The sequence below is a fragment of the Bacillus rossius genome, chromosome 1 (genome assembly GCF_032445375.1).
Source record: "Bacillus rossius redtenbacheri isolate Brsri chromosome 1, Brsri_v3, whole genome shotgun sequence".
Taxonomy (NCBI): domain Eukaryota; kingdom Metazoa; phylum Arthropoda; class Insecta; order Phasmatodea; family Bacillidae; genus Bacillus; species Bacillus rossius.
In genome coordinates, this window is record NC_086330.1 from 357,491,732 (window position 1) to 357,515,975 (window position 24,244).

Below are 24,244 nucleotides of genomic sequence, written 5' to 3' on the forward strand. Positions count from 1 at the left end.
CCGAGGATGAAAAGAAAACGATTTATACGGAATTAATTGAAACAGAATTACTTGGCGGTGAAACAAACTGTGAGGTCCCCGGAGTGCTGGCGCGTCTACTCTCGGTCGTTGATGGCGGCGGTCTGGGATGAGATCATGGCTCGCTCGGCTATAATGGCGTCCTCCCGCCGAAACAATTGCCATTAAAGATATTTGCGAATTCGTGCCACGGGAAACTAAATTAACATGACAAGAATGATTTAAAAATTACGTGACAATTTTTGAATAAAGAGAAAAGATAGTACAAATTATAATTATTAAGATTTAAATTTAATTATTGTCTGGCTTCGGGTTTCCTCGGGAATGTCCGGAAACGCTATTCTATTTTGTTACCTTATTTTAATTACAAGTACATAAAACCCTCCCGGCCGATCTGCCATCACGTTGCACTTAGGGAATATAAAAACAAATAACACAACTATATTTACTTATGTTTTAGGGGTGCGGCGCACTGACTCGACAGCGCCCTCTTGCCGGGCGAGCACACACGCACGCACACGTACGCACGGGTAGGCGGGAGGTTTGAATGGAGGGTGAGTTGTGTTTGGGCGGTGGCATATCCGCAGGCCCGGACGATGTCAGTACATTCATCTTTGACACTTTTTAAATAGTCAAACTGATGGGTACATGATCGTAAATGGTAGAGCCAAGATTTTATGGTGTTATAAAAACGCTGATTTCGTCACTAAAAATCATGGATTTCAACTTATTGTCTTTAAAAATTAAAACAAATGTACCTAATGTCAAGCACAATTACATTGATTGATTGCTTCAAAAATTTGTGGTAAGACACTTTATTTACATAAAACAATACTACATATATGTACTGATAAGAGTAAGATCAACCAAAAAAAACTGCAAATAAAAAACACAAAAAATCAGTATGCAATGTTAAAAGCTCAAAATCATTTTTACTTCTATAGCAGCATTACCTTGATATGTTTCTCTACAGGCCTTTATCCATGTGTGTACGGTATCAGCTGTATTTACATACTTTCAAAACAACCCAAGGTATAAACTACATACTGTATTTTGTAAGGGGGTGCGGCGTTTGTCCTAAAATCGTTTGGCCTAAAGCGTTTATCCTAATTTCGTTTGTCCTAAAAATTAGGACAAACGACTTTAGGACAAACGACGTTAGGACAAACGACTTTAGGACAAACGACTTTAGGACAAACGACTTTAGGACAAACGACTTTAGGACAAACGAATTTTAGGACAAACGACGGAACAGCTTCAAAATATTTTTACTCTGAGTTTTAGGACAAACGACTTTAGGACAAACGACATTAGGACAAACGACTTTAGGACAAACGACTTTAGGACAAACGACTTTTAGGACAAACGTCGGTTCCAGTATCGATAAATCCTTACTCTGAGTTTTTAGGACAAACGACTTTAGGACAAACGACATTAGGACAAACGACATTAGGATAAACGACTTTAGGACAAACGACATTAGGACAAACGACTTTAGGACAAACGACATTAGGACAAACGACTTTAGGACAAACGACTTTTAGGACAAATGATTTTAGGACAAACGACATTATGAAAAACCAAGTTAGGACAAATGACTTTAGGACAAAAAACTTTGAGTCAAACTATTTTATTTAAAAACCACAGAGCATGTGAGAACTTACAGTAAAAGAAAACGTTTGAAAAAATAATGTTATATACTGGGGAAATACTTTACATTCTATGTAAAAAAAATTCAGCGTTTACGATCGTTACAATTTTTAGACATCTAGGAATAAACGACTACGGTTTCAACGACCTAAATCTGTTTTTTTTTTTTTTGCCATCTTGGATCCGCCATATTTAAATAGAGCGCCCCACTCATTATGATGAAATTTTCGTCATGACCGCCATATTGAATTTTTCTGTTCCACTGGAGGCCGCCATCTTGGATGTCGTCGACTTAGTTTCTGTTCTTAGTTCCTAGATAGCGCCAGCAACGCTCTTGATTTTTTTTGTTCTTCTGGAGGCCGCCATCATGGATACCGTTGACTTTGTTTCTGCTGTTTGTTCCTAGAGAGCGCCAGCCTAGCTCTTTATTTTATTTTTTTTTGTTCTTCTGGAGGTCACCATCTTGGATACCAAGGACTTTATTTCTGCTGTTTGTTCATAGAGAGCGCCAGCGTCGCTCTGATTCATCACATAAGGTCGAAGTTCCATTACCTACCATAGCTATTATGGTCCTTATCGACATATTAAATTTAAATTTTTTTAGAAAATACATTGGAAGCGCTGTGATTCGAACCATTGCAGCTCTGATCTCTAGGTTGAAAACCATACGCCTTTAACCGCACAGCCATCGAGACATTTACCAAACTGAGAATAAAATAAGGTATATATAAAAATAACACGCATATTCGGACTTGTAATTTTTTTGATTTGAAGTAATAATAGCACCACCTGTTCGAGACAGAACCACCATCATGTATTAAGACGTAACTGTAACAATTATCGTTACGGTCACAATCCTGAATATCCGTAATTGTTTTGTTAGAAAATCGGGAAAAAATTTAAAAATCATTAAAAAATTAATCAATCGAATTAAATAATAAAAATCTTAAAAAACACCGTTGCACTTTTCGTTACGGTCGCCATCTTGAAAATACATAATTTTAATGCTAGAGATTCGAGAAAAAAAAAACTTATTAGAATACTGATTAATTAGTTCGATTCCTGTCCTTGATTCGAAACTATTAGAGCAAAAAAAAAAACAGATCCTTCCTCCACGAAGCCACCTTCAGACTGATCTCCGCCACCAATAGCAAGGTATATATATCGTCATCTGGTATGACGACATGTCCGCCATCTTGTCTTCATCCGCTGGAGACCACCATCTTGTTTTCGACTGCTAGAGTGTGCTGATACCATGTTAGTATATTATTATGTTCACCATAACTTTGTCCTCAACTGTTGGCATTGAACAATGACTTTGACCTTGAAATTTGACCTTGACCTTGAAATTTGACCTTGTACCTTGAAATTTGATTTTACCTGAACGACCATCATGGATCCGCCATTTTGCGTTCAGTACATGCTACCAGGAGCTACCACCTGCTAGAGGTCATTGCCACCATCTTGTTTTCGTCTGCTGGAGGACACCATCTTGTGCGTGTACTCGTCTTATAGAGTACATTACCATCATACTTGTCTAAGTTTTACCCGCTAGAGTGCAGTAATCATTTATTATTACTGAAGTGCCTTCCATCTTGAAATTTGGGCGCCATCTTGGAATCGTGTAATTATTTAGCTATAAATTCTGGATAAAATTACAAAATTCATCAAAAAATTCACTCATTAAAGTAATGATTGATTATATCAATTCCTGTTCTTGGTTCGATCCTTGGATGATGCAAAAAAATAATTTTATGGAAAAAAATATTATTATAATAAATTATTATCAAAGACCTAAAAGAGACTTAAAATCATCTATTACCATCCTGTTTTAAACCATTACGACCGCCATTTTAGATATTTGTTTTTATTGACTTATTAGTTCGGGAAAAATTCCAAAATTCACCGAAAAAATCACACATTATTTTACATATTGAATCGAAACTTTCTTCGATCTATGAACGAAGCTTAAAATAAATTTAATTTAAATACAAGAAAAATGACAGCTTCGAGAAATAAAACACCGCAAGTTCTTTTATAAACATAATATTTATTACATTATTTCTATCCTACTGAAGGATCACTTGCGAAAGCCTTATAAAGATTTCTATAAACATTTATATGAACATTTATCTTATAAACATTTAGCCCTGCATAGACCTGAAACGACTAATTCTTAGCTCCAACAGCTCCAACTGCTCCAAATGCACTAACAGCTCCAACAGCTCCAACAGCTCTAAATGCTCCAAATGCTCCAACAGCTTCAAATGCTACAAAGGCTCCAAATGCACCAAATGCTCCAAATGCTCCAACAGCTCCAAATGCTCCAACAGCTCCAAATGCTCCAAATGCTCCAAATGCTACAACAGCTCCAAATGCTCCAAATGCTCCAAATGCTCCAACTGATTTCAATTACTTTTTTTTATCGAACTTGACATGAATACATGCATGACTTTATTAATATACATTTTGGATGTCAGTGGTGACTTTTTTACACCTTTTAGTTATAAATTTTTTTAGATATGAGCATTCGAGAAATGATAAAGTACAATTTTAAAAATCTTAATTTTTCTTCAAGTACACATGCAATTAATGAAAACCATTATTTTATGTAGCTAGCTTCCCTCAGTTCGTTAAGTATGAAGGATATTTCTTTGATGCTCGAATAGTTTCCTGCACAAAGCGAACCATGTAGAAGTCTTAGCCTGTCAACCAATATGTTAGGATCTTCCCATGAGGTATAATCAAACTCTCTGCTACGTTCATCTTCCGTGTATGTTTATAATAAAAATGATTATCCCTGGTGTCTTCTGTTTCAACACCAACCACAAGGACACTTTCGTCATCGACCAGTGATTATCACAAGCTTGATTAGGATAATTTATTTTGTGCCGGAAATTAGGCGTGTCGTCACCTTTTTTTTATTTTTCTATAATTTTAAATTTTTTTTTTGGAAATCTTATTTCTTTAAATATATCTTATTGTTAAGGGGGTGATTTACTCTTTGTTAGGCCGGTGTACGCCACGTGTTTAAACTTTGTGCCAGTGGACCGAAGACCCCTTTCCCAGGGGGCCTATCTGATATTTTGCTGTCAAATGTGGACGTGGGCAGCCCAGTTGAAATTTATCTCGCCTGCAGTCACGTCCCGAGTTTGTAATTTTATTTCTCTTCATGACAAAAATTGCATAGAGTGGCTCCTGGGCTGCAAGCTGCTACTTCTTAGAGGCCTGCTGAGAATAGCAAGTCTCGTCACGAATGAGTCTCCAGTGGACCTGTGTTCCCACCTTAGTGGCTATTTCTGTCCCCCCTTCCTCTCACTCCACCTCACATTTGTTCTGAGAAATCAAGTCGGGAGCAGTGACCTGACGTGAACTTAGCCAAGACGATGGGCTAATTCAAGGACTTTCTCCCTGGTCTTACAGAGACGTCCACGACATCTAGCGACAGAAAAAGTAACCGCGGGCCTGGTCGCCAGCGTGTATAGCACACCCTCTTGACACCTGGTGGCAAGTCAGCACACCGCCTATATTAGTTCCACTTTACGCCGCTAGAAAGCAGCGCCGCGGCGCCATAAGGCACTATGTTACTTCTCGCGGCCAGTAGAAGTCGATTGTTTGTTGCCTTCTGTACTTGCCGGTAGAGAGTGCTCATGTCTGTGTTCTTGTCACGACCGCCTCGGACTCCTTCGCATGTTTTCGGCCATGAGCCGAACCTTCCCCCTCTTTTTTCCTAGGGCCAACCACCCGATTTAATAAGTAGCATTGACCGTCATCGCCAGGACTCAGTACTCTGACTTCGGCTGCTGACCACATCTTCTCAGCGTCCTCTGCGCTAAGAGGCTTTTCACGGGAATGACGATTTTCGGTTGCATAAAAGATGTAGTCAGTTGCTTAAGGGATGTGATCCCATTTGTACAGTAGCCAGGCAGATGTAGTTTTTAAAAAAAGTAATGTGTAGTTAAAATTTTTTTTTTTTTTATTCTTTAAAAATTAGTTTTCCTAACGCGCATCCGCGATTTCTCGGTGCACGTCATCCTGATGTCGGCGCGAGACACCTCGGAGGCCCTGTTTCCACACCCTGTTTGGTGAGTAATCCGTTTTTCCCCCTCCCCATATCCCCGTTTGTTGGCCTTTCGCGCCGACTGTGTATGACTGTCTGGAAGCAGGTCTAATTCGTTTTGAATTTGACTTGTGTTTCAGACAGGGTCCAAGTTTCTGGGGGGAGAAATTTCTCCCCGCATGATCTTCGGGACCTCCAGCTGATTTCCCCATTTAGAAGAGTTTTCCTCTCGATCCGACGTCATACTGGGAAGACCCAGGTGATATGAGCTATATATATATTTTCCGCTTGCATGGAAGGAACTAAATTCATTAAAAAGATACCAGCGAGCAGTGCTTTAAGAACGTAATCCTCAATAACATGTAAAATCAAGGAAACTAATATATATGTAATAGTTGGGAGAATCAAATTATGGTGCTATACTTGAAATTTTGTTAATGTAATAATTTGTTTGTTAAGGTGTAATATGTATTGTTTTAAATAATGTAGGGGCTCCCCCTTAACTTTGTTAATTACTAAGATCTTTATTATCATGTCGAAATAATGCTAAAACAAAACCTCTTAATGATAAACCAGGAAAACCTATAGACCAAATTATTTATATTGTGTATTTATTTATCATATACCTTCTTCTACATAACGATCCACGAACTCCCAAGTAACTAGAGTGTAGGGAGTGTAAATTTTGTCTTGTTCACCGCCTCGTGTCCCCTCTGGTAATTAACTTTAATTTTCTTAATATTTTGCCCAGCAGTTTCCAAGGTGTTTTTAATTAATTTAAAATAATATATTTTTTGGGCACGAGGGGCGTCACAATTTTATTACGTCATTTCCATCGTTTTGATCTCAAGCCACCATCACTGTCTTCGCTCTTGACCGCTTTAGGTGCTTCAGCACAGTACTTAATTATGTCAGCATCACAAGCTTGATCAGGAAATTAATTTTATTACGTCGTTTCCATCGTTTTGGTCTCAAGCCACCATCACAGTCTTCGCTCTTGCATGACTTAGGTGCTTCAGCACAGTACTCATTCATGTCAGCCTTAGATTTGTCAGCACAGTCATTGATCATGTCAGCCTCAGATGTGTCACCACAATCTTCAATCATGTCAGCTTCAGATGTTTCATCACAGTCTTCGTTCTTGTCAGCTTCAGGTGGTTCTCCATCTTTCACATTTTCATGGAGATGACTAGATATTGATGTAAATATATTTTCTTTTCTAATGAGGTTTCTACTTTCTTCGTTTTTTTTTTTTTTTTTTTTTAATTATTGTCTTGATATATATCTGTATTTTTAGCATTAGCTTTTTTATATTCTTCATAATCATTATTGTCGTCTAATATTCTGTCTTCGTTCCTCTTCCACGATGTTGGAGCACAGTCTTCGTTATCTTTATTCATCTTAGTTTTACAGTTCTTGCAATGTCTATCCAAGTAATATCTTCAACCAAAGGATTTATACACTGACTGCAATTATATGGTTTTTGACAAGGACCCAAATTATACTCCTTCTCTCATGTCGTTAGCATTCTTTCTCAAGGTAAACATCTTGCTGCAGTATCTACAGTGATGTCGTTTTGATACAGCTACAGGCAACGAATCAGGGTACATGTTAGATTCTGTGACTAATGGCAGATGCAAACTAAGAGTTTTAAATTAAAACTATTACTAAAATAGAATTTTTTAAATATTTCGTCAGCGAGAGTTAAATTATCTCATGCAAAAGTACTGGTTGTAAGTAGTTATGCTTTTCAACAACAGATGATGCCACGTGTTGCTGCAGGTAAATATATTTATTTCTTTTATGCGGGATGCGGATGTTCATTAACGATCGCAAAAGAAGGATGGCTTTGCTAGACTCCAAGGAGAAGGAAGTTTGTTCATCCAGTTAGTGTTTCTCAGATTTCTCAGGGCATATTATTATTTGACTGAATAGTGATTTTTTTAAATTCCACTTGATAAAAATATTGCAAGTGGTGATTTAGTAGCAGAAATTCACTAATTAAATTTAACCTTGAATATAATGACATGTCTCATTAAAAGTAAAACTCCTTCATGGAGAGATCGGTTTCTCAGAAATAACCAGAAGCACTTGGGGAAACCATAGGAATGATCGCAAGCACACGGAAAAAAACCATCAAAATATTGACAAGAATAATTAGGAGCACATGGAGAAAACCACCATAATATTGACATGGATAATCGGGAGCACACGGAGAAAACCACCACACATTTTCTTTGATAAATTACAAAAAAAAAATTAAACAAAAATTACAAAATATAAAAAAACTGATTCTGCTAGCTTATGAAATTCTCATTATTGAGCAAATATAGAGTTCCAGTCCAAGCCAGAATCAGTTTTTGTATGTTTTGTAATTTTTGTTTAATTTTATTAATTTTTTTTTGTAATTTATGAAAGAAAATGTGTGGTGGTTTTCTCTGTGTGCTCCCGATTATCGTTGTCAATAATTATTCTTGTCAATATTGTGATGGTTTTTTCCGTGTGCTTGCGATCATTCCTGTGGTTTCTCCAAGTGCTTCTGGTTATTTCTGAGAAACCGATCTCTCCATGAAGGAGTTTTACTCTTAATGAGACATGTCATTATATTCAAGGTTAAATTTAATTAGTGAAATTCTGTTACTAAATCACCACTTGCAATATTTTTATCAGGTGGAATTTAAAAAAAAAATCATTATTCAGTCAAATAATAATATGCCCTGAGAAATCTGAGAAACACTAACTGGATGAACAAACTTCCTTCTCCTTTGAGTCTAACAAAGCCATCCTTCTTTTGCGATCGTTAGTGAACATCCGCATCCCGCATAAAATAAATAAATATTATTTACCTGCAGCAACACGTGGCATCATCTGTTGTTGAAAAGCATAACTACTTACAACCAGTACTTTTGCATGAGATAATTTAACTCTCGCTGACGAAATATTTAAAAAATTCTATTTAAGTAATGGTTTTAATTTAAAACTCTTAGTTTGCATCTGCCATTAGTCGCAGAATCTAACATGTACCCTGGTTCGTTGCCTGTAGCTGTATCAAAACGAAATCACTGTAGATACTGCAGCAAGGTGTTTACCTTGAGAAAGAATGCTAAACGACATGAGAGAAGGAGTTTAATTTGGGTCCTTGTCAAAAACCATATAATTGCAGTCAGTGTCATAAATCCTTTGGTTGAAGATATTACTTGGATAGACATTGCAAGAAATGTATAACTAATATGAATAAAGATAACGAAGACTGTGCTTCAACATCGTGGAAGAGGAACGAAGGCAGAATATTAGACGACAATAATGATTATGAAGAATGTAAAAAAGCTAATGCGAAAAACACTGATATAGATCAATACAATAACTTAAAAAAAAAAAAACGAAGAAAGTAGAAACCTCATTAGAAAAGAAAATATATTTACATCAATATATAGTCGTCTCCATGAAAATGTGAAAGATGGAGAACCACAGCTGACAAGACCGTAGACTGTGATGAAACATCTGAAGCTGACATGATTGAAGATTGTGGTGACATATCTGAGGCTGACATGTTCGATGACTGTGCTGACAAATCTAAGGCTGACATGATTGAGTACTGTGCTGAAGCACCTAAAGCGGTCAAGATCGAAGACTGTGATGGTGGCCTGAGACAAAAACGATGGAAACGTCGTAATAAAATAAATTATCCTGGTCAAGCTTGTGATGCTGACATGAATGAGTACTGTGCTGAAGCACCTAAATCATGCAAGAGCGAAGACTGTGATGGTGGCTTGAGACCAAAACGATGGAAACGACGTAATAAAATTAATTTCCTGATCAAGCTTGTGATGCTGACATAATTGAGAACTGTGCTGAAGCACCTAAAGCGGTCAAGAGCGAAGACAGTGATGGTGGCTTGAGATCAAAACGATGGAAATGATGTTATAAAATTGAAACGCCCCTCGTGCCCAAAAAATATATTATTTTAAATTAATTAAAAACGCCTTGGAAACTGCTGGGCAAAATATTAAGAAAATTAAAGTTAATTACCAGAGGGGACACGAGGCGGTGAACACGACAAAATTTACACTCCCTGCACTCTAGTAACTTGGGAGTTCGTGGATCGTTATGTAGAAGAAGGTATATGATAAATAAATACACAATATAAATAATTTGGTCTATAGGTTTTCCTGGTTTATCATTAAGAGGTTTTGTTTTAGCATTATTTCGACATGATAATAAAGATCTTAGTAATTAACAAAGTTAAGGGGGAGCCCTATATTATTTAAAACAATTCATATTACACCTTAACCAGTGGCGATGCATGAGGTTTACATGAGGGGTAGCAACAACTCCGTTCACATCAAAACATGATGGAGGGGGGGGGGGGTCCGGGGGCCCTCCCCCGGGAAAATATAGATTTCAAGGTACAAAATGGTGCTATTTAAGTAGTTTTCTTAACTATGCATTGACTATTCCACAGGTAGAAAAATTGACATTTTTTTTAAATAAATTATTTTTGAAAAATAATGTTTGACTTACAATATTCTGATAGTAAAATACCTACTCTACATTACTTATATACTAAGTGGGAGTGTAGTATCATCGATATCTGGTACAAAATATATAAACAGACAACACATGGCAAAGTAAGTAACCTCATAAAAATGTACTAGAATAGTACAAATTAAATCTTGGTATTTTTCGTACCAACACAAAAGAAATTATCTTCATACGTGATCAGAAACTCTGTTAACTGGTACGTGTACCAAGAAACTGGCACGTCAATCATTCCTGAAACGCCACGATTTTTTTTCCTAGCCTAAATTATTCTAAGTGTGTAAGGGGAGGGTCCAGGTTAGGGGAGGACCTAAGTGTGTCTCAGGCCTATACACTCTTCCATGCGGGTTTTTAACCATGCGGGACAAGGGCGCGTGCATCGTGTGCTATTGGGGTTTACTGGCCAGCCATGGCTGCGATTGGCGCCATGACTGACGCTTCATTGGTCGTGTAGCTTAAAAGCTAGCTAATGTGACCCAGGCAAAACCTGCATAGACACAGGGAAAACCCTGGGCCGGGTCATGCGGGGAACAATTAACATTCATTAAGCAAGCAGGTAACTACTGGACAAGAGGGAAGAAGGGTCCAGGTAAGAAGAGTTGGAGGGGCTGAAAAATCAACCATGCTGGAGTTGGGTGCTTGGGCCTTGCGGTCCGCTTTTAAATGTTGGATACTCCTGGGTTATTATTAACCAGGGGCGCATGCGCCCCCAGGGGTGGGCGACTTCACTCGTCAGCCCAGCCCAGCTGCCCAGGCAGCCACAGTTAAACCAGATGTGGGCAGACGTGCCAGTAAACCGGCTCGAACTGCGGGCGCACGGGGCGAAAGGCAGCCTGACATTGCGCCATCTTCATCTTACTTCTTCCAGTCAACAGCCAACAACCTTTCAAGCCAGGGTGGGGGTAAGTCGTTCAGGCGAATTAATTATCTTGCGAGTCGGACCCTCTTGTCCTCCAAAATCCCGGGACGGTTGAAGGTCGCACCGCCCAGGCTACCACTGGCTCCAACAGGGCCCCAACTTAAAGGCGCCGCCATCTCTGCCTTCAGGGTTACGATGCTGTTCAGTTCCGTTGCGCGCGCGGCAGTTCACAGCTCCGCAATTTCCAGCCCGCAGTTCGTCTACACTTCGCAACTAGGGCACATCGAGCTCCCCTGCGGTGCCTTCGCCGACGGAACTGCTTCCTGCCACGCGCGGAGCTACATTCAGGCTACCTTTCAACCCGATAGCCGTGATAACGACTCCACAGGCTGGCCATTGGTCCGCGGACTGCTATTGGTTATTCACAGCCACCCCAGCGAGATTGCAACTCCCGAGCTGGGCTCCCGTATCCGCCACCCGCGGGACGCAGTCGGTAGCAGTTGGCACCGCTAGGCCGCCTCCCGTACGCACACAAATCCCACAGCATGTTTTGTGTGTCAACGAGTTCTTTTCTTATAGCGCACAGTACTGGGTCCCAAGAATATAGTGTAAAAAATACATACACCTAACGGCACAAGCCAAAGTGAAATACTATTCTGAATAAAATATTTATTTTAAAAATATAATGTCTGGAAACTGCCTGGGCAAGCACTGCTTGCCTTGCTTGCCCTGACGAGACGCCACTGACCTTAACAAACAAATTATTACATTAACAAAATTTCAAGTATAGCACCAAAATTTGATTCTCCCAACGATTACATATATATTAGTTTCCTTGATTTTACATGTTATTGAGGATTACGTTCTTAAAGTACTGCTCGCTGGTATCTTTTTAATGAATTTAGTTCCTTCCATGCAAGCGGAAAATATATATAGCTCATATCACCCGGGTCTTCCCAGTATGACGTCGGACCGAGAGGAAAACTCTTCTAAATGGGGAAATCAGCTGGAGGTCCCGAAGATCATGCGGGGAGAAATTTCTCCCCCCAGAAACTTGGACCCTGTCTGAAACACAAGTCAAATTCAAAACGAATTAGACCTGCTTCCAGACAGTCATACACAGTCGGCGCGAAAGGCCAACAAACGGGGATATGGGGAGGGGGAAAAACGGATTACTCACCAAACAGGGTGTGGAAACAGGGCCTCCGAGGTGTCTCGCGCCGACATCAGGATGACGTGCACCGAGAAATCGCGGATGCGCGTTAGGAAAACTAATTTTTAAAGAATAAAAAAAAAAAATTTTAACTACACATGACTTTTTTTAAAAACTACATCTGCCTGGCTACTGTACAAATGGGATCACATCCCTTAAGCAACTGACTACATCTTTTATGCAACCGAAAATCGTCATTCCCGCGAAAAGCCTCTTAGCGCAGAGGACGCTGAGAAGATGTGGTCAGCAGCCGAGGTCAGAGTACTGAGTCCTGGCGATGACGGTCAATGCTACTTATTAAATCGGGTGGTTGGCCCTAGGAAAAAAGAGGGGGAAGGTTCGGCTCATGGCCGAAAACATGCGAAGGAGTCCGAGGCGGTCGTGACAAGAACACAGACATGAGCACTCTCTACCGGCAAGTACAGAAGGCAACAAACAATCGACTTCTACTGGACGCGAGAAGTAACATAGTGCCTTATGGCGCCGCGGCGCTGCTTTCTAGCGGCGTAAAGTGGAACTAATTTAGGCGGTGTGCTGACTTGCCACCAGGTGTCAAGAGGGTGTGCTATACACGCTGGCGACCAGGCCCGCGGTTACTTTTTCTGCCGCTAGATGTCGTGGAAGTCTCTGTAAAACCAGGGAGAAAGTCCTTGAATTAGCCCATCGTCTTAGCTAAGTTCACGTCAGGTCACTGCTCCCGACTTGATTTCTCAGAACAAATGTGAGGTGGAGTGAGAGGAAGGGGGGACAGAAATAGCCACTAAGGTGGGAACACAGGTCCACTGGAGACCCATTCGTGACGAGACTTGCTATTCTCAGCAGGCCTCTAAGAAGAAGCAGCTTGCAGCCCAGAAGCCACTCTATGCAATTTTGGTCATGAAGAGAAATAAAATTACAAACTCGGGACGTGACTTCAGGCGAGATAAATTTCAACTGGGCTGCCCACGTCCACATTTGACAGCAAAATATCAGATAGGCCCCCTGGGATAAGGGTCTTCGGTCCACTGGCACAAAGTTCAAACACGTGGCGTACACCGGCCTAACAAAGAGTAAATCACCCCCTTAACAACAAGATAAATTAAAAAAAATAAGATTTCCAAAGAAAATTTAAAATTATAGTAAAATAAAAAATAGGTGACGAAATGCCTAATTTTTGGCACAAAATAAATTATCCTAATCAAGCTTGTGATAATCACTGGTTCGAGGACGAAAGTGACCTTGTGGTTGGTGTTGAAACAGAAGACACCAGGGATAATCATTTTTATTATAAACATACAAGAAAGATGAACGTAGCAGAGAGATTGATTATACCTCATGGGAAGATCCTAACATATTGGTTGACAGGCTAAGATTTCTACATGGTTCGCTTTGTGCAGGAAACTATTCGAGCATCAAAGAAATACCCCTCATACTGAGGGAAGCTAGCTACATAAAATAATGGTTTCCATTAATTGCATGTGTATAAACTTGAAGAAAAATTAAGATTTTTTAAAAATGTACTTTATCATTTCTCGAAAGCTCATATCTAAATAAATTTCTTACTAAAAGGTGTAAAAAAGTCACCACTGACATCCAAAATGTATATTAATAAAGTCATGCATGTATTCATGTCAAGTTCGATAAAAAAAAGTAATTGAAATCAGTTGGAGCATTTGGAGCTGTTGGAGCAGTTGGAGCAGTTGGAGCATTTGGAGCATTTGGAGCATTTGGAGCTCTTGTAGCATTTGGAGCATTTGGAGCATTTGGAGCTGTTGGAGCATTTGGAGCATTTGGTGCATTTGGAGCCTTTGTAGCATTTGAAGCTGTTGGAGCATTTGGAGCATTTAAGCTGTTGGAGCTGTTGGAGCTGTTAGTGCATTTGGAGCAGTTGGAGCTGTTAGAGCTAAGAATTAGTCGTTTCAGGTCTATGCAGGGCTAAATGTTTATAAGATAAATGTTCATATAAATGTTTATAGAAATCTTTATAAGGCTTTCGCAAGTGATCCTTCAGTAGGATAGAAATAATGTAATAAATATTATGTTTATAAAAGAACTTGCGGTGTTTTATTTCTCGAAGCTGTCATTTTTCTTGTATTTAAATTAAATTTATTTTAAGCTTCGTTCATAGATCGAAGAAAGTTTCGATTCAATATGTAAAATAATGTGTGATTTTTTCGGTGAATTTTGGAATTTTTCCCGAACTAATAAGTCAATAAAAACAAATATCTAAAATGGCGGTCGTAATGGTTTAAAACATGATGGTAATAGATGATTTTAAGTCTCTTTTAGGTCTTTGATAATTATTTATTATAATAATTATTTTTTCCATAAAATTATTTTTTTGAATCATCCAAGGATCGAACCAAGAACAGGAATTGATATAATCAATCATTACTTTAATGAGTGAATTTTTTGGTGAATTTTGTAATTTTATCCAGAATTTATAGCTAAATAATTACACGATTCCAAGATGGCGCCCAAATTTCAAGATGGAAGGCACTTCAGTAATAATAAATGATTACTGCACTCTAGCGGGTAAAACTTAGACAAGTATGATGGTAATGTACTCTATAAGACGAGTACACGCACAAGATGGTGTCCTCCAGCAGACGAAAACAAGATGGTGGCAATGACCTCTAGCAGGTGGTAGCTCCTGGTAGCATGTACTGAACGCAAAATGGCGGATCCATGATAGTCGTTAAGGTAAAATCAAATTTCAAGGTTCAAGGTCAAATTTCAAGGTCAAGGTCAAAGTTCAAGGTTAAGGTCAAATTTCAAGTTCAAAGTCATTGTTCAATGCCAACAGTTGAGGACAAAGTTATGGTGAACATAACATTATACTAACATGGTATCAGCACACTCTAGCAGACGAAAACAAGATGGTTTTCTCCAGCGGATGAAGACAAGATGGCGGACATGTCGTCATACTAGCTGACGATATATATATATACCTTGCTATTGGTGGCGGAGATCAATTTGTAGGTGGTTTCTGTGGAGGAAGGATCTGTTTTTTTTTTTGCTCTAATAGTTTCGAATCAAGGACAGGAATCGAACTAATTAATCAGTATTCTAATAAGTTTTTTTTTCTCGAATCTCTAGCATTAAAATTATGTATTTTCAAGATGGCGACCGTAACGAAAAGTGCAACGGTGTTTTTTAAGATTTTTATTATTTAATTCGATTGATTAATTTTTTAATGATTTTTAAATTTTTTCCCGATTTTCTAACAAAACAATTACGGATATTCAGGATTGTGACCGTAACGATAATTGTTACAGTTACGTCTTAATACATGATGGTGGTTCTGTCTCGAACAGGTGGTGCTATTATTACTTCAAATCAAAAAAATTACAAGTCCGAATATGCGTGTTATTTTTATATATACCTTATTTTATTCTCAGTTTGGTAAATGTCTCGATGGCCGTGCGGTTAAAGGCGTATGGTTTTCAACCTAGAGATCAGAGCTGCAATGGTTCGAATCACAGCGCTTCCAATGTATTTTGTTAATAAATTTAAATTTAATATGTCGATAAGGACCATAATAGCTATGGTAGGTAATGGAACTTCGACCTTATGTGATGAATCAGAGCGACGCTGGCGCTCTCTATGAACAAACAGCAGAAATAAAGTCCTTGGTATCCAAGATGGTGACCTCCAGAAGAACAAAAAAAAATAAAATAAAGAGCTAGGCTGGCGCTCTCTAGGAACAAACAGCAGAAACAAAGTCAACGGTATCCATGATGGCGGCCTCCAGAAGAACAAAAAAAATCAAGAGCGTTGCTGGCGCTATCTAGGAACTAAGAACAGAAACTAAGTCGACGACATCCAAGATGGCGGCCTCCAGTGGAACAGAAAAATTCAATATGGCGGTCATGACGAAAATTTCATCATAATGAGTGGGGCGCTCTATTTAAATATGGCGGATCCAAGATGGCAAAAAAAAAAAAAAAACAGATTTAGGTCGTTGAAACCGTAGTCGTTTATTCCTAGATGTCTAAAAATTGTAACGATCGTAAACGCTGAATTTTTTTTACATAGAATGTAAAGTATTTCCCCAGTATATAACATTATTTTTTCAAACGTTTTCTTTTACTGTAAGTTCTCACATGCTCTGTGGTTTTTAAATAAAATAGTTTGACTCAAAGTTTTTTGTCCTAAAGTCATTTGTCCTAACTTGGTTTTTCATAATGTCGTTTGTCCTAAAATCATTTGTCCTAAAAGTCGTTTGTCCTAAAGTCGTTTGTCCTAATGTCGTTTGTCCTAAAGTCGTTTGTCCTAATGTCGTTTGTCCTAAAGTCGTTTATCCTAATGTCGTTTGTCCTAATGTCGTTTGTCCTAAAGTCGTTTGTCCTAAAAACTCAGAGTAAGGATTTATCGATACTGGAACCGACGTTTGTCCTAAAAGTCGTTTGTCCTAAAGTCGTTTGTCCTAATGTCGTTTGTCCTAAAGTCGTTTATCCTAATGTCGTTTGTCCTAAAGTCGTTTGTCCTAATGTCGTTTGTCCTAAAGTCGTTTGTCCTAAAACTCAGAGTAAGGATTTATCGATACTGGAACCGTCGTTTGTCCTAAAAGTCGTTTGTCCTAAAGTCGTTTGTCCTAAAGTCGTTTGTCCTAATGTCGTTTGTCCTAAAGTCGTTTGTCCTAAAACTCAGAGTAAAAATATTTTGAAGTTGTTCCGTCGTTTGTCCTAAAATTCGTTTGTCCTAAAGTCGTTTGTCCTAAAGTCGTTTGTCCTAACGTCGTTTGTCCTAAAGTCGTTTGTCCTAATTTTTAGGACAAACGAAATTAGGATAAACGCTTTAGGACAAACGATTTTAGGACAAACGACGTGTACCCTTTTGTAATTCGTGCAAAACTGTGTAGGTTTTTAAATTAAAACCAAACAAAATATTTATGAAATGAATTCTATATTTTAATAATATACAAAATGAGGTAATTGAGGTGATTTTTGCTGCATGTCTGTGTTATGAGGTGTTACTGACATCCATTTTTGTGTTTGGCGATGTATTGACTTTCATTTCAGTGTTTAGTGGTGCATTGACTTCGCCCTTGTGTGTTCCTCGGTTTTAAATCAATTTGCTATAATTAGTTTATTTTCATTTGTGTGCATTAGAACAAATTGTAGGAAAAACAGTATCATTATATTATCCAGCAAATAGAGATGGGTGGAAAATCACAAACTGTGGTTTAGTTGCAGGTATAAAAAAAAATTTTCAATTGAGGGCATTGATTCAATGCATGATGTATCTGTGATCGGAGTAGCAATGTCATTGGTCACGGTTTTGTAGATAGTCGCTCCCCTGTGTTAAACTTGACTAGTGCTCCAGCCGATGTGGCAAATACAAGAGTTTGGAAACTTTAATAATTGCTCCCATACCACCAATGGCAGAGCAGCTTTCAGGAAACTGTGTCTGTTCTCAAGCCATCAATAGCAGTGCAATTTTGGTTCCCATGAACCTCACCTTGTTCTGTGTTACAGTCTTTACGGGCTGCAGTCGCTGCAGATATTTTTTCTTTTGCTTCATGAGACAACATTTGTTGACATTTATATGCCTGATATAAAAAAATTGTTCTTAATTAGCTAGTGACTAGGTACACGATTAGGACATGCTGATGCCTTGAGTAGATTTCCTATAGCTACTTCGGCTATTAACATCCCAGCAGTAGGAGATGTCCTAATGCTGGAAGCCCTTTCAGATACCTACTCCAATAGAGGTTACTAGATTGGCTATATTGACAGATGAAGATCCAGTTCTCAGCAACGTAAAGAAAAATACGCTATCTGGTTGGCCGGTAGGTAAGATTACTGACGAGCTTTGTCCTTACTGGAGTCATCAGAGTGAACTATCATTGTACAAAGGTTGCCTGTTTTGGGGAAGCCGGTGGTATGGGGAAGCCTCCTAAAAATTCTGCATGTAGGCCACGATGGGATTGTATGGTCAAAATCAGTGACAAGAAGCTTCATGTGGTGGCCTAGAATGGATCACAACATTGAACAGTTTGTGGGGCATTGTTTTGAATGACAGAGTTTGAAGAGCGAATCTACCAAAGGTAAAGGGACGTTACTTGGCCTCCTGAAGAAAAGTCTTGGACTAGGCTGCACATAGATTTCTTTGGACCCTTTCAAGGAAGGGTGTTTTTGATACTTGTAGATGCACACTCAAAATGGCTCGAGGTATCATCAGTGTCATCGACTGCAGTGATTACAGATTTAAGAGGAATATTTTAATGTTTATGGCATTCCAGAATGTATAGTTTCTGCCAATGGTAGAGCTTTTTTATCACTAGAAATGAGGTTGTTTGCAAAACAAAATGGCGTCAGACGTGTTCAATCAACACCATTTCACCCATCAAGTAACAGGCAAGTTGAGAGCATGGTGCAGACCGTTAAAGGGAAGTTGAAGAAGTTGTGTAACTGAGATTGGCAGACAACACTAGCCAGGACACTTTTTGCACTTCGCACAATAGCGAATGCTGGAACACAAACCACTCTAGCAGAGAGGTTAATGGGAAGGCTACTGCTAACAGTGTTTGATCAAATTCGTCGTCAGACAGGTGAAAAGGGGCCGTCTTTACAAGGGGCTTCCAGAGGACCAGATTTGCGGCAGTTCCACTTCAACAATCCAGTGCTATTCCGTAGCTTTATTGGGAGTGGAAAGTGGCTGTCTGGTGTTGTGAAGGCAGCTTGTGGGAGACTAATATTGTAATATATGAAGTAACAGATGATGAGGGAAAAGCATACAGGTGGCATGTCGACCAACTGTTGCACAGAAAAGGGATGACCTCCCCACAAGGACAAAAGAGTACCAGTAAACAGCAAAAAATCCTCAGGCATTCCAGTGTTAGTGGGCGGCCTTTGATACAGAGCCTAGAAGGTTTAGGAGGAGGATTTCCAGTGCAGACAGGGGATCAACAAGGAGACCGGCATTCAACAGGGGTCAGTGATGATGAGCGTTGTGGGATGGACAACCAAGAGAACCAGAATGAACAGCAGCCACCAGTGTTGGATAAGGAAGAGAGAGTTCAAGTTGCGAGTCCAGGATCAAGTCCATTCCGAGGATTTGCACAGTTGGATCCAGCAGGGGTGGTCCAGTGTAGTACGAGAACATTTCACAGACGTGCAATACAACGGCCGGCTAGATACAAGGACTACGTTGTCAGATAACTTAAAGAGGGAGGAGGTGTTGTGTACTGTTGTAGTAGTTTTTGTGTGTAAATAGTGTTAGTAGGTTTGCGGGGTTGTTGCGATATGCTGTGCAGTAATTACGGATGTGCACTGGTGGGAACCAGTGTTATGGAGATGAAGTGAATGATGTGTAATTTGCTAGTAATGTGTGCAGGAGAAGGGCTAAATATAACACAACACTTTGAAAGAAACTAACTATGTAATTTGTGAGAAGTCATAAGAACTGCGACCTCAGGATGAATACGCCCTTGCTGCATTGTTTCAGGGGCATGTTCAGCCAACCGGCCGGAGCCGCGGGGCGGAGCTCCCTGACCCCGGAGGTAGGTGAGGCCCCGAGCAGGAAGCCCCGGGTCACGATGCAGGGCGCGGTTCAGATGGCGAGTGGCGCCGGGAGCAAGGCTAGGGGCATCACAGCGGCCTAGGGGGCCGTCGTGCAGGTGTTGGGACCCTCTCTGCTGCTTGTGTCAGTCCGGACACGTCACTGTTGCTGCACTCTTGATGCTGCAGTTCGACACTGTTCGTGCATCACATACGTTATTATGTGATTCCTTTTTTATATATATTCATTTTATTGTTTATGCTTTGTTATTCAATTTTTACACAATAAAGGTTATGTTTCATTTCTCTTCGGTAATTTGTTACTGTGCAGTCAATCTGTAAAATTATTAAAAAAAACACTTAAATGGTATATCAGTGTGCCAATATTTATACTTTATAGTTCTGTTAAATGGCATTTGCAGTATTTCAAGTAGTTTTCCACTAGTTTACCATTTCGACAATTGGTTAGTTGAAGTAATCTACCTTTAAAATACTGTAAAATGGTGTGTGCAGGTTGTTTTGGTTAGATGGGCTACACTTAAAGTACTGTAAAATTATGTGTAAATTCTTGGTTACGTGATATTAAAAAAATTAAATTTGCTAGCACCCTTTTGTGAGGCAAGCAAAGAAAATTAGTTAGAAAAAAATGGGTGCGTGTACTTATGTACGTGTGCTAGAAGTTATATTTACTTGGCGTGATAAAAAACTAACTTAAATTTTGTATGAAAATAATTAATAGAAAGAAAATAATGAAATGACTCAAGTGATAATATAAATATGGTTGGTAAAGTGTAAATTCATTCAAAATAAAAATTGGAATAATACCTACTCAAGTGTTAAATTTCAATACACACATGTGTATAAAATTAATTATTTATTTTAGTAAAATAATTAAGATGAATTTTAATTAATAAAGAAAATCAAGAAATTTGCAAAATTTTCATTCTAATTTATTGATTATAATTATTTATTAAAAATTAATATAATAATTTATAATGCAATTAATTATACGTACAGGAATATAACCTCCCAAACACTCATGAAAACTGCCAGGAGACTTCTAAACTTTCCACTGACACTTCCTGCCAGTGATAATTAAACTTACAAGCAAACCGACATTGCTGTACATAGGGAAACATAACCTCACTTATATAAATACACTTGAAAAAGTGCATAAAAAAATTTATATCACTAATATTCACAATAAATAACATTTTTTGACTATAAGGACCAGTGTTTAATATCAATTACTAAAGTATATGATTTAAAAGCACATATATAATTTTTTCTTGTCTGTAGTCTTTTTTCATCTTGTCAATTTTTGTTGCATGTGCGCACAAATCGTAAAAAATCATTCTTATAATGTTTCATAACGCACCTAAAGAAGAATAAATTCAAAAATTACTTTTTTTTATTTTTTGTTATTGCCTTTACATTTCCATTTACCTTCTCTTCTTTGGAATTACTACAACTCAGTGTATTCTTCTGATTTATTATTTTTAAAGATATAACCAAACCATACCTCCTAGGAGTTGAATTTTGCAAAATGTATTTTTATATGTATTGTATTGCTTCTCATTTCATGAGCTTGGGGTGAATAATTTCTTTTTCCAACAAGTTTGCTAACATTTTTGGTAAAGGCTATTAAAGGGCCCGCCAGCCTACCTGGGCACACACACTGTGTACACAGCTTCAGAAGAAACCACGCGATTTAGAAACCACTTAAGATAAACAAGTGGTGTCTGTTTACGACAAGCATTTGAGAATACTCTTGAGGGCAATTGAGTATTTCTGTTTCCGTATTTCGTTTTAAACTATATTTTTAGAGAGACAACGACTACAAAGAGCTAAAATGTGTGTTTCCAGAGTTATTTTTAAGCATGAAACACCGGTACAGATCCTTGAAAGGACCCAAGGACATTACATTAAACCTTTATCTTAATTTCTGTGCCATTTGAAGTTAAGGTTACTTCTCAAATTTCATAGTTTTCCCATACATGATGAGACTGTGCTCCAGTAAAGAGCCATGTGCTTAGAGGAGATATCGTGAAGAGGCTGTTGCACTTACCACCCCGCCTCGCTAACACAACTACACCACCGACAAGACAGGCCCTCCTAGTCAGATGTTTAGTTGTGTTAGTGACGCGAGATGATAAGTGCGACACTGGATTGTGTTTCTAGTGTGGTATCTTCTCTAAGTGCACGGCTCTGAATTAAAGTGAAGTTTTCTCGCCATGTATAAGACAACTACGAAATCTGAGCAGTAACCACAACATGTAAATGAAGATAAAGGTATTGTTACGATGGCGCTTGGCTGCAGTGCTTGGCGTCGCCGCGCTCGTTCGGCCTGTCTGCGCACCCTTCCACCCGCATCCTCTCCCTGGTATCTCGTGTCATACTATCTCGCCACATCCTGACCTTCGCAGCGCGCACCTGCCTCAGATTGAGTTACGTAAAAGAGGCCGCACTGCGGCATAAAGGACTCAGACATGTTTATCGGCGTGTTTTGTGGGAACCCGATGCTTGTTGCGTTTATCAGCGTTCTTTGAGCAGCCGCCGCATCCTTCGACAGGACTCACGACGCGTTTCTGGACATTTCAACGGCGAAGGTCGCGCGATATTTCGGAGACATGCCCGATTGTTCTGGACGGGAACCCAAGGGCTATATAAGGAGGTAGGGCCAGCCTTCGAGTGAGTCTGAGTGGGGAGTTCTCCCGCGGCGGAGTTTCCGCGGGTGCGGCAGAGTGGCGAAGTCCTTGGACGAAGGTTCCAGGGCAGGGAGTGAGTGAGTTCAGTGGAGGCGGGAGTTTCCGGGCGATAAAGTCGCAGGCGCAGCGGAGTCCCGAGTGAAGTTGCGAGCGAGGAGTCGAGCGGATCCTCGGCGAAGGAACTGCGTCGGGCGGCGGCGGAGTGTGGCGACGGAATCCCGCGGCGGAGACCCACGAGGGGTGCTGCGGCGAGAGTTGCGCCAGAGGTGCAGCCCAGCGAGGTGTGCGGAACGAGTGACTGGGGAATTGACATTTCTTTAAGTGTAGTTAATTACTTGCCATCTTAGAAGATTAATTGTAAGTGACATAAGTAGTGGAAATCTGTGTGTGTGATAAAAATCTTTAATTCGGCTATCCTTTACGAACCCGCGGTAAATCGTAACATTTTGGTGTCAGAAGTGGCATAGCCCTAATTAATAGATTTAGGATTCAGTTACAGTATTAGAATAAAAGTTACAAGAATATAGTTAGTTTTTAGAACTTTAGTGAATTTGAAAGTTTCTATAGTTAGTTTGAGTATACTGTAGTCAGTGTTAGTTTTGAATGTAATAGAGATATTGTTAGTTTAATAAGAAGGTTCGGCTAGGTAATTTAAAATTAAGAACAGTATTAGAAAAAAAATTTTTAGGTTGTTTAATTAGTAAATTCTTTAGAGAGAGATGGCTGCTGAAGAGTTAAATGTAGAAGATATCAGGAAGATAAGGGTTCTGCTGGAAGAAATGGTGAATGACATGAGGGCATGGAGAACCAGTATGAAGAACTCTGCGAAAGAAGTGAAGAGTGAAAATAATGAGGGTAAGGACCATCATGAAGAAACGAAGAGTGGGTCAAATAATAGCTTAGAGGAAATGAAGAAGGATCAGGATAAAATGAATGGCCAGGAAAAAATGAAGAATGAAATGAAGACCGAAGTGAAGATAAGCCTAGAAGAGAAGAGCAGCCAAGAGAAAAACAGAAAACAGAAGATCGGCCAAGAGAAGAACAGTCAAGAGAAGACCAGCAAGGAGAAGAACAGCAAAGAAAAGAATGGCAAAGAGAAGAATGGCAAAGAGAAGAACAGCGAAGAGTAGACCAGCGAAGAGGAGACCAGCCAAGAGGAGACCAGTCAAGAGGAGACCAGCCAAGAGGAGACCAGCCAAGAGGAGACCAGCCAAGAGGTGACCAGCCAAGAGGTGACCAGCCAAGAGGTGACCAGCCAAGAGGTGACCAGCCAAGAGGAGACCAGCCAAGAGGAGACCAGCCAAGAGGAGACCAGCGATGATAAGAACAGCGAAGAGAAGAACAGCAAAGAGAAGAACAGCAAAGAGAAGAACAGCAAAGAGAAGAACAGCAAAGAGAAGAACAGCAAAGAGAAGAACAGCGAAGAGAAGAACAGCGAAGAGAAGAACAGCGAAGAGAAGAACAGCGATGAGAATAACAGCGATGAGAAGAACAGCGATGAGAAGAACAGCGATGAGAAGAACAGCGATGAGAAGAACAGCGATGAGAAGAACAGCGATGAGAAGAACAGCGATGAGAAGAACAGCGATGAGAAAATTAGCCAAGGAGAGAACAGCCAGGACATGAGCATGAAAGAAGAGCTGAAGAAAAGTACAGAAGTGAAGATGAGTTACAAAGTAAGGAATATTGAACATAAAGAAATGAAGATAAACC

At 39.4% G+C, this 24,244-nt stretch overlaps 1 protein-coding gene across 2 annotated transcripts in view; it reads left to right on the plus strand.

Moving 5' to 3' along the window:
- Positions 1 to 20,131, plus strand: part of LOC134528282 (uncharacterized) — a 47,770-nt gene extending 27,639 nt beyond the window's left edge. The window contains exon 9 of one of the 2 annotated variants that reach the window (XM_063361773.1): positions 19,771 to 20,131. In XM_063361773.1, coding sequence (XP_063217843.1) covers positions 19,771 to 19,927 — 157 coding nt within the window. In that variant the 3' untranslated portion in view covers positions 19,928 to 20,131. Of the gene's footprint in view, positions 1 to 478; positions 550 to 19,770 lie in introns of those variants that run through there. The other variant, XM_063361774.1, reaches the window with a different exon arrangement.
- Positions 20,132 to 24,244: the final 4,113 nt, after the last annotated feature.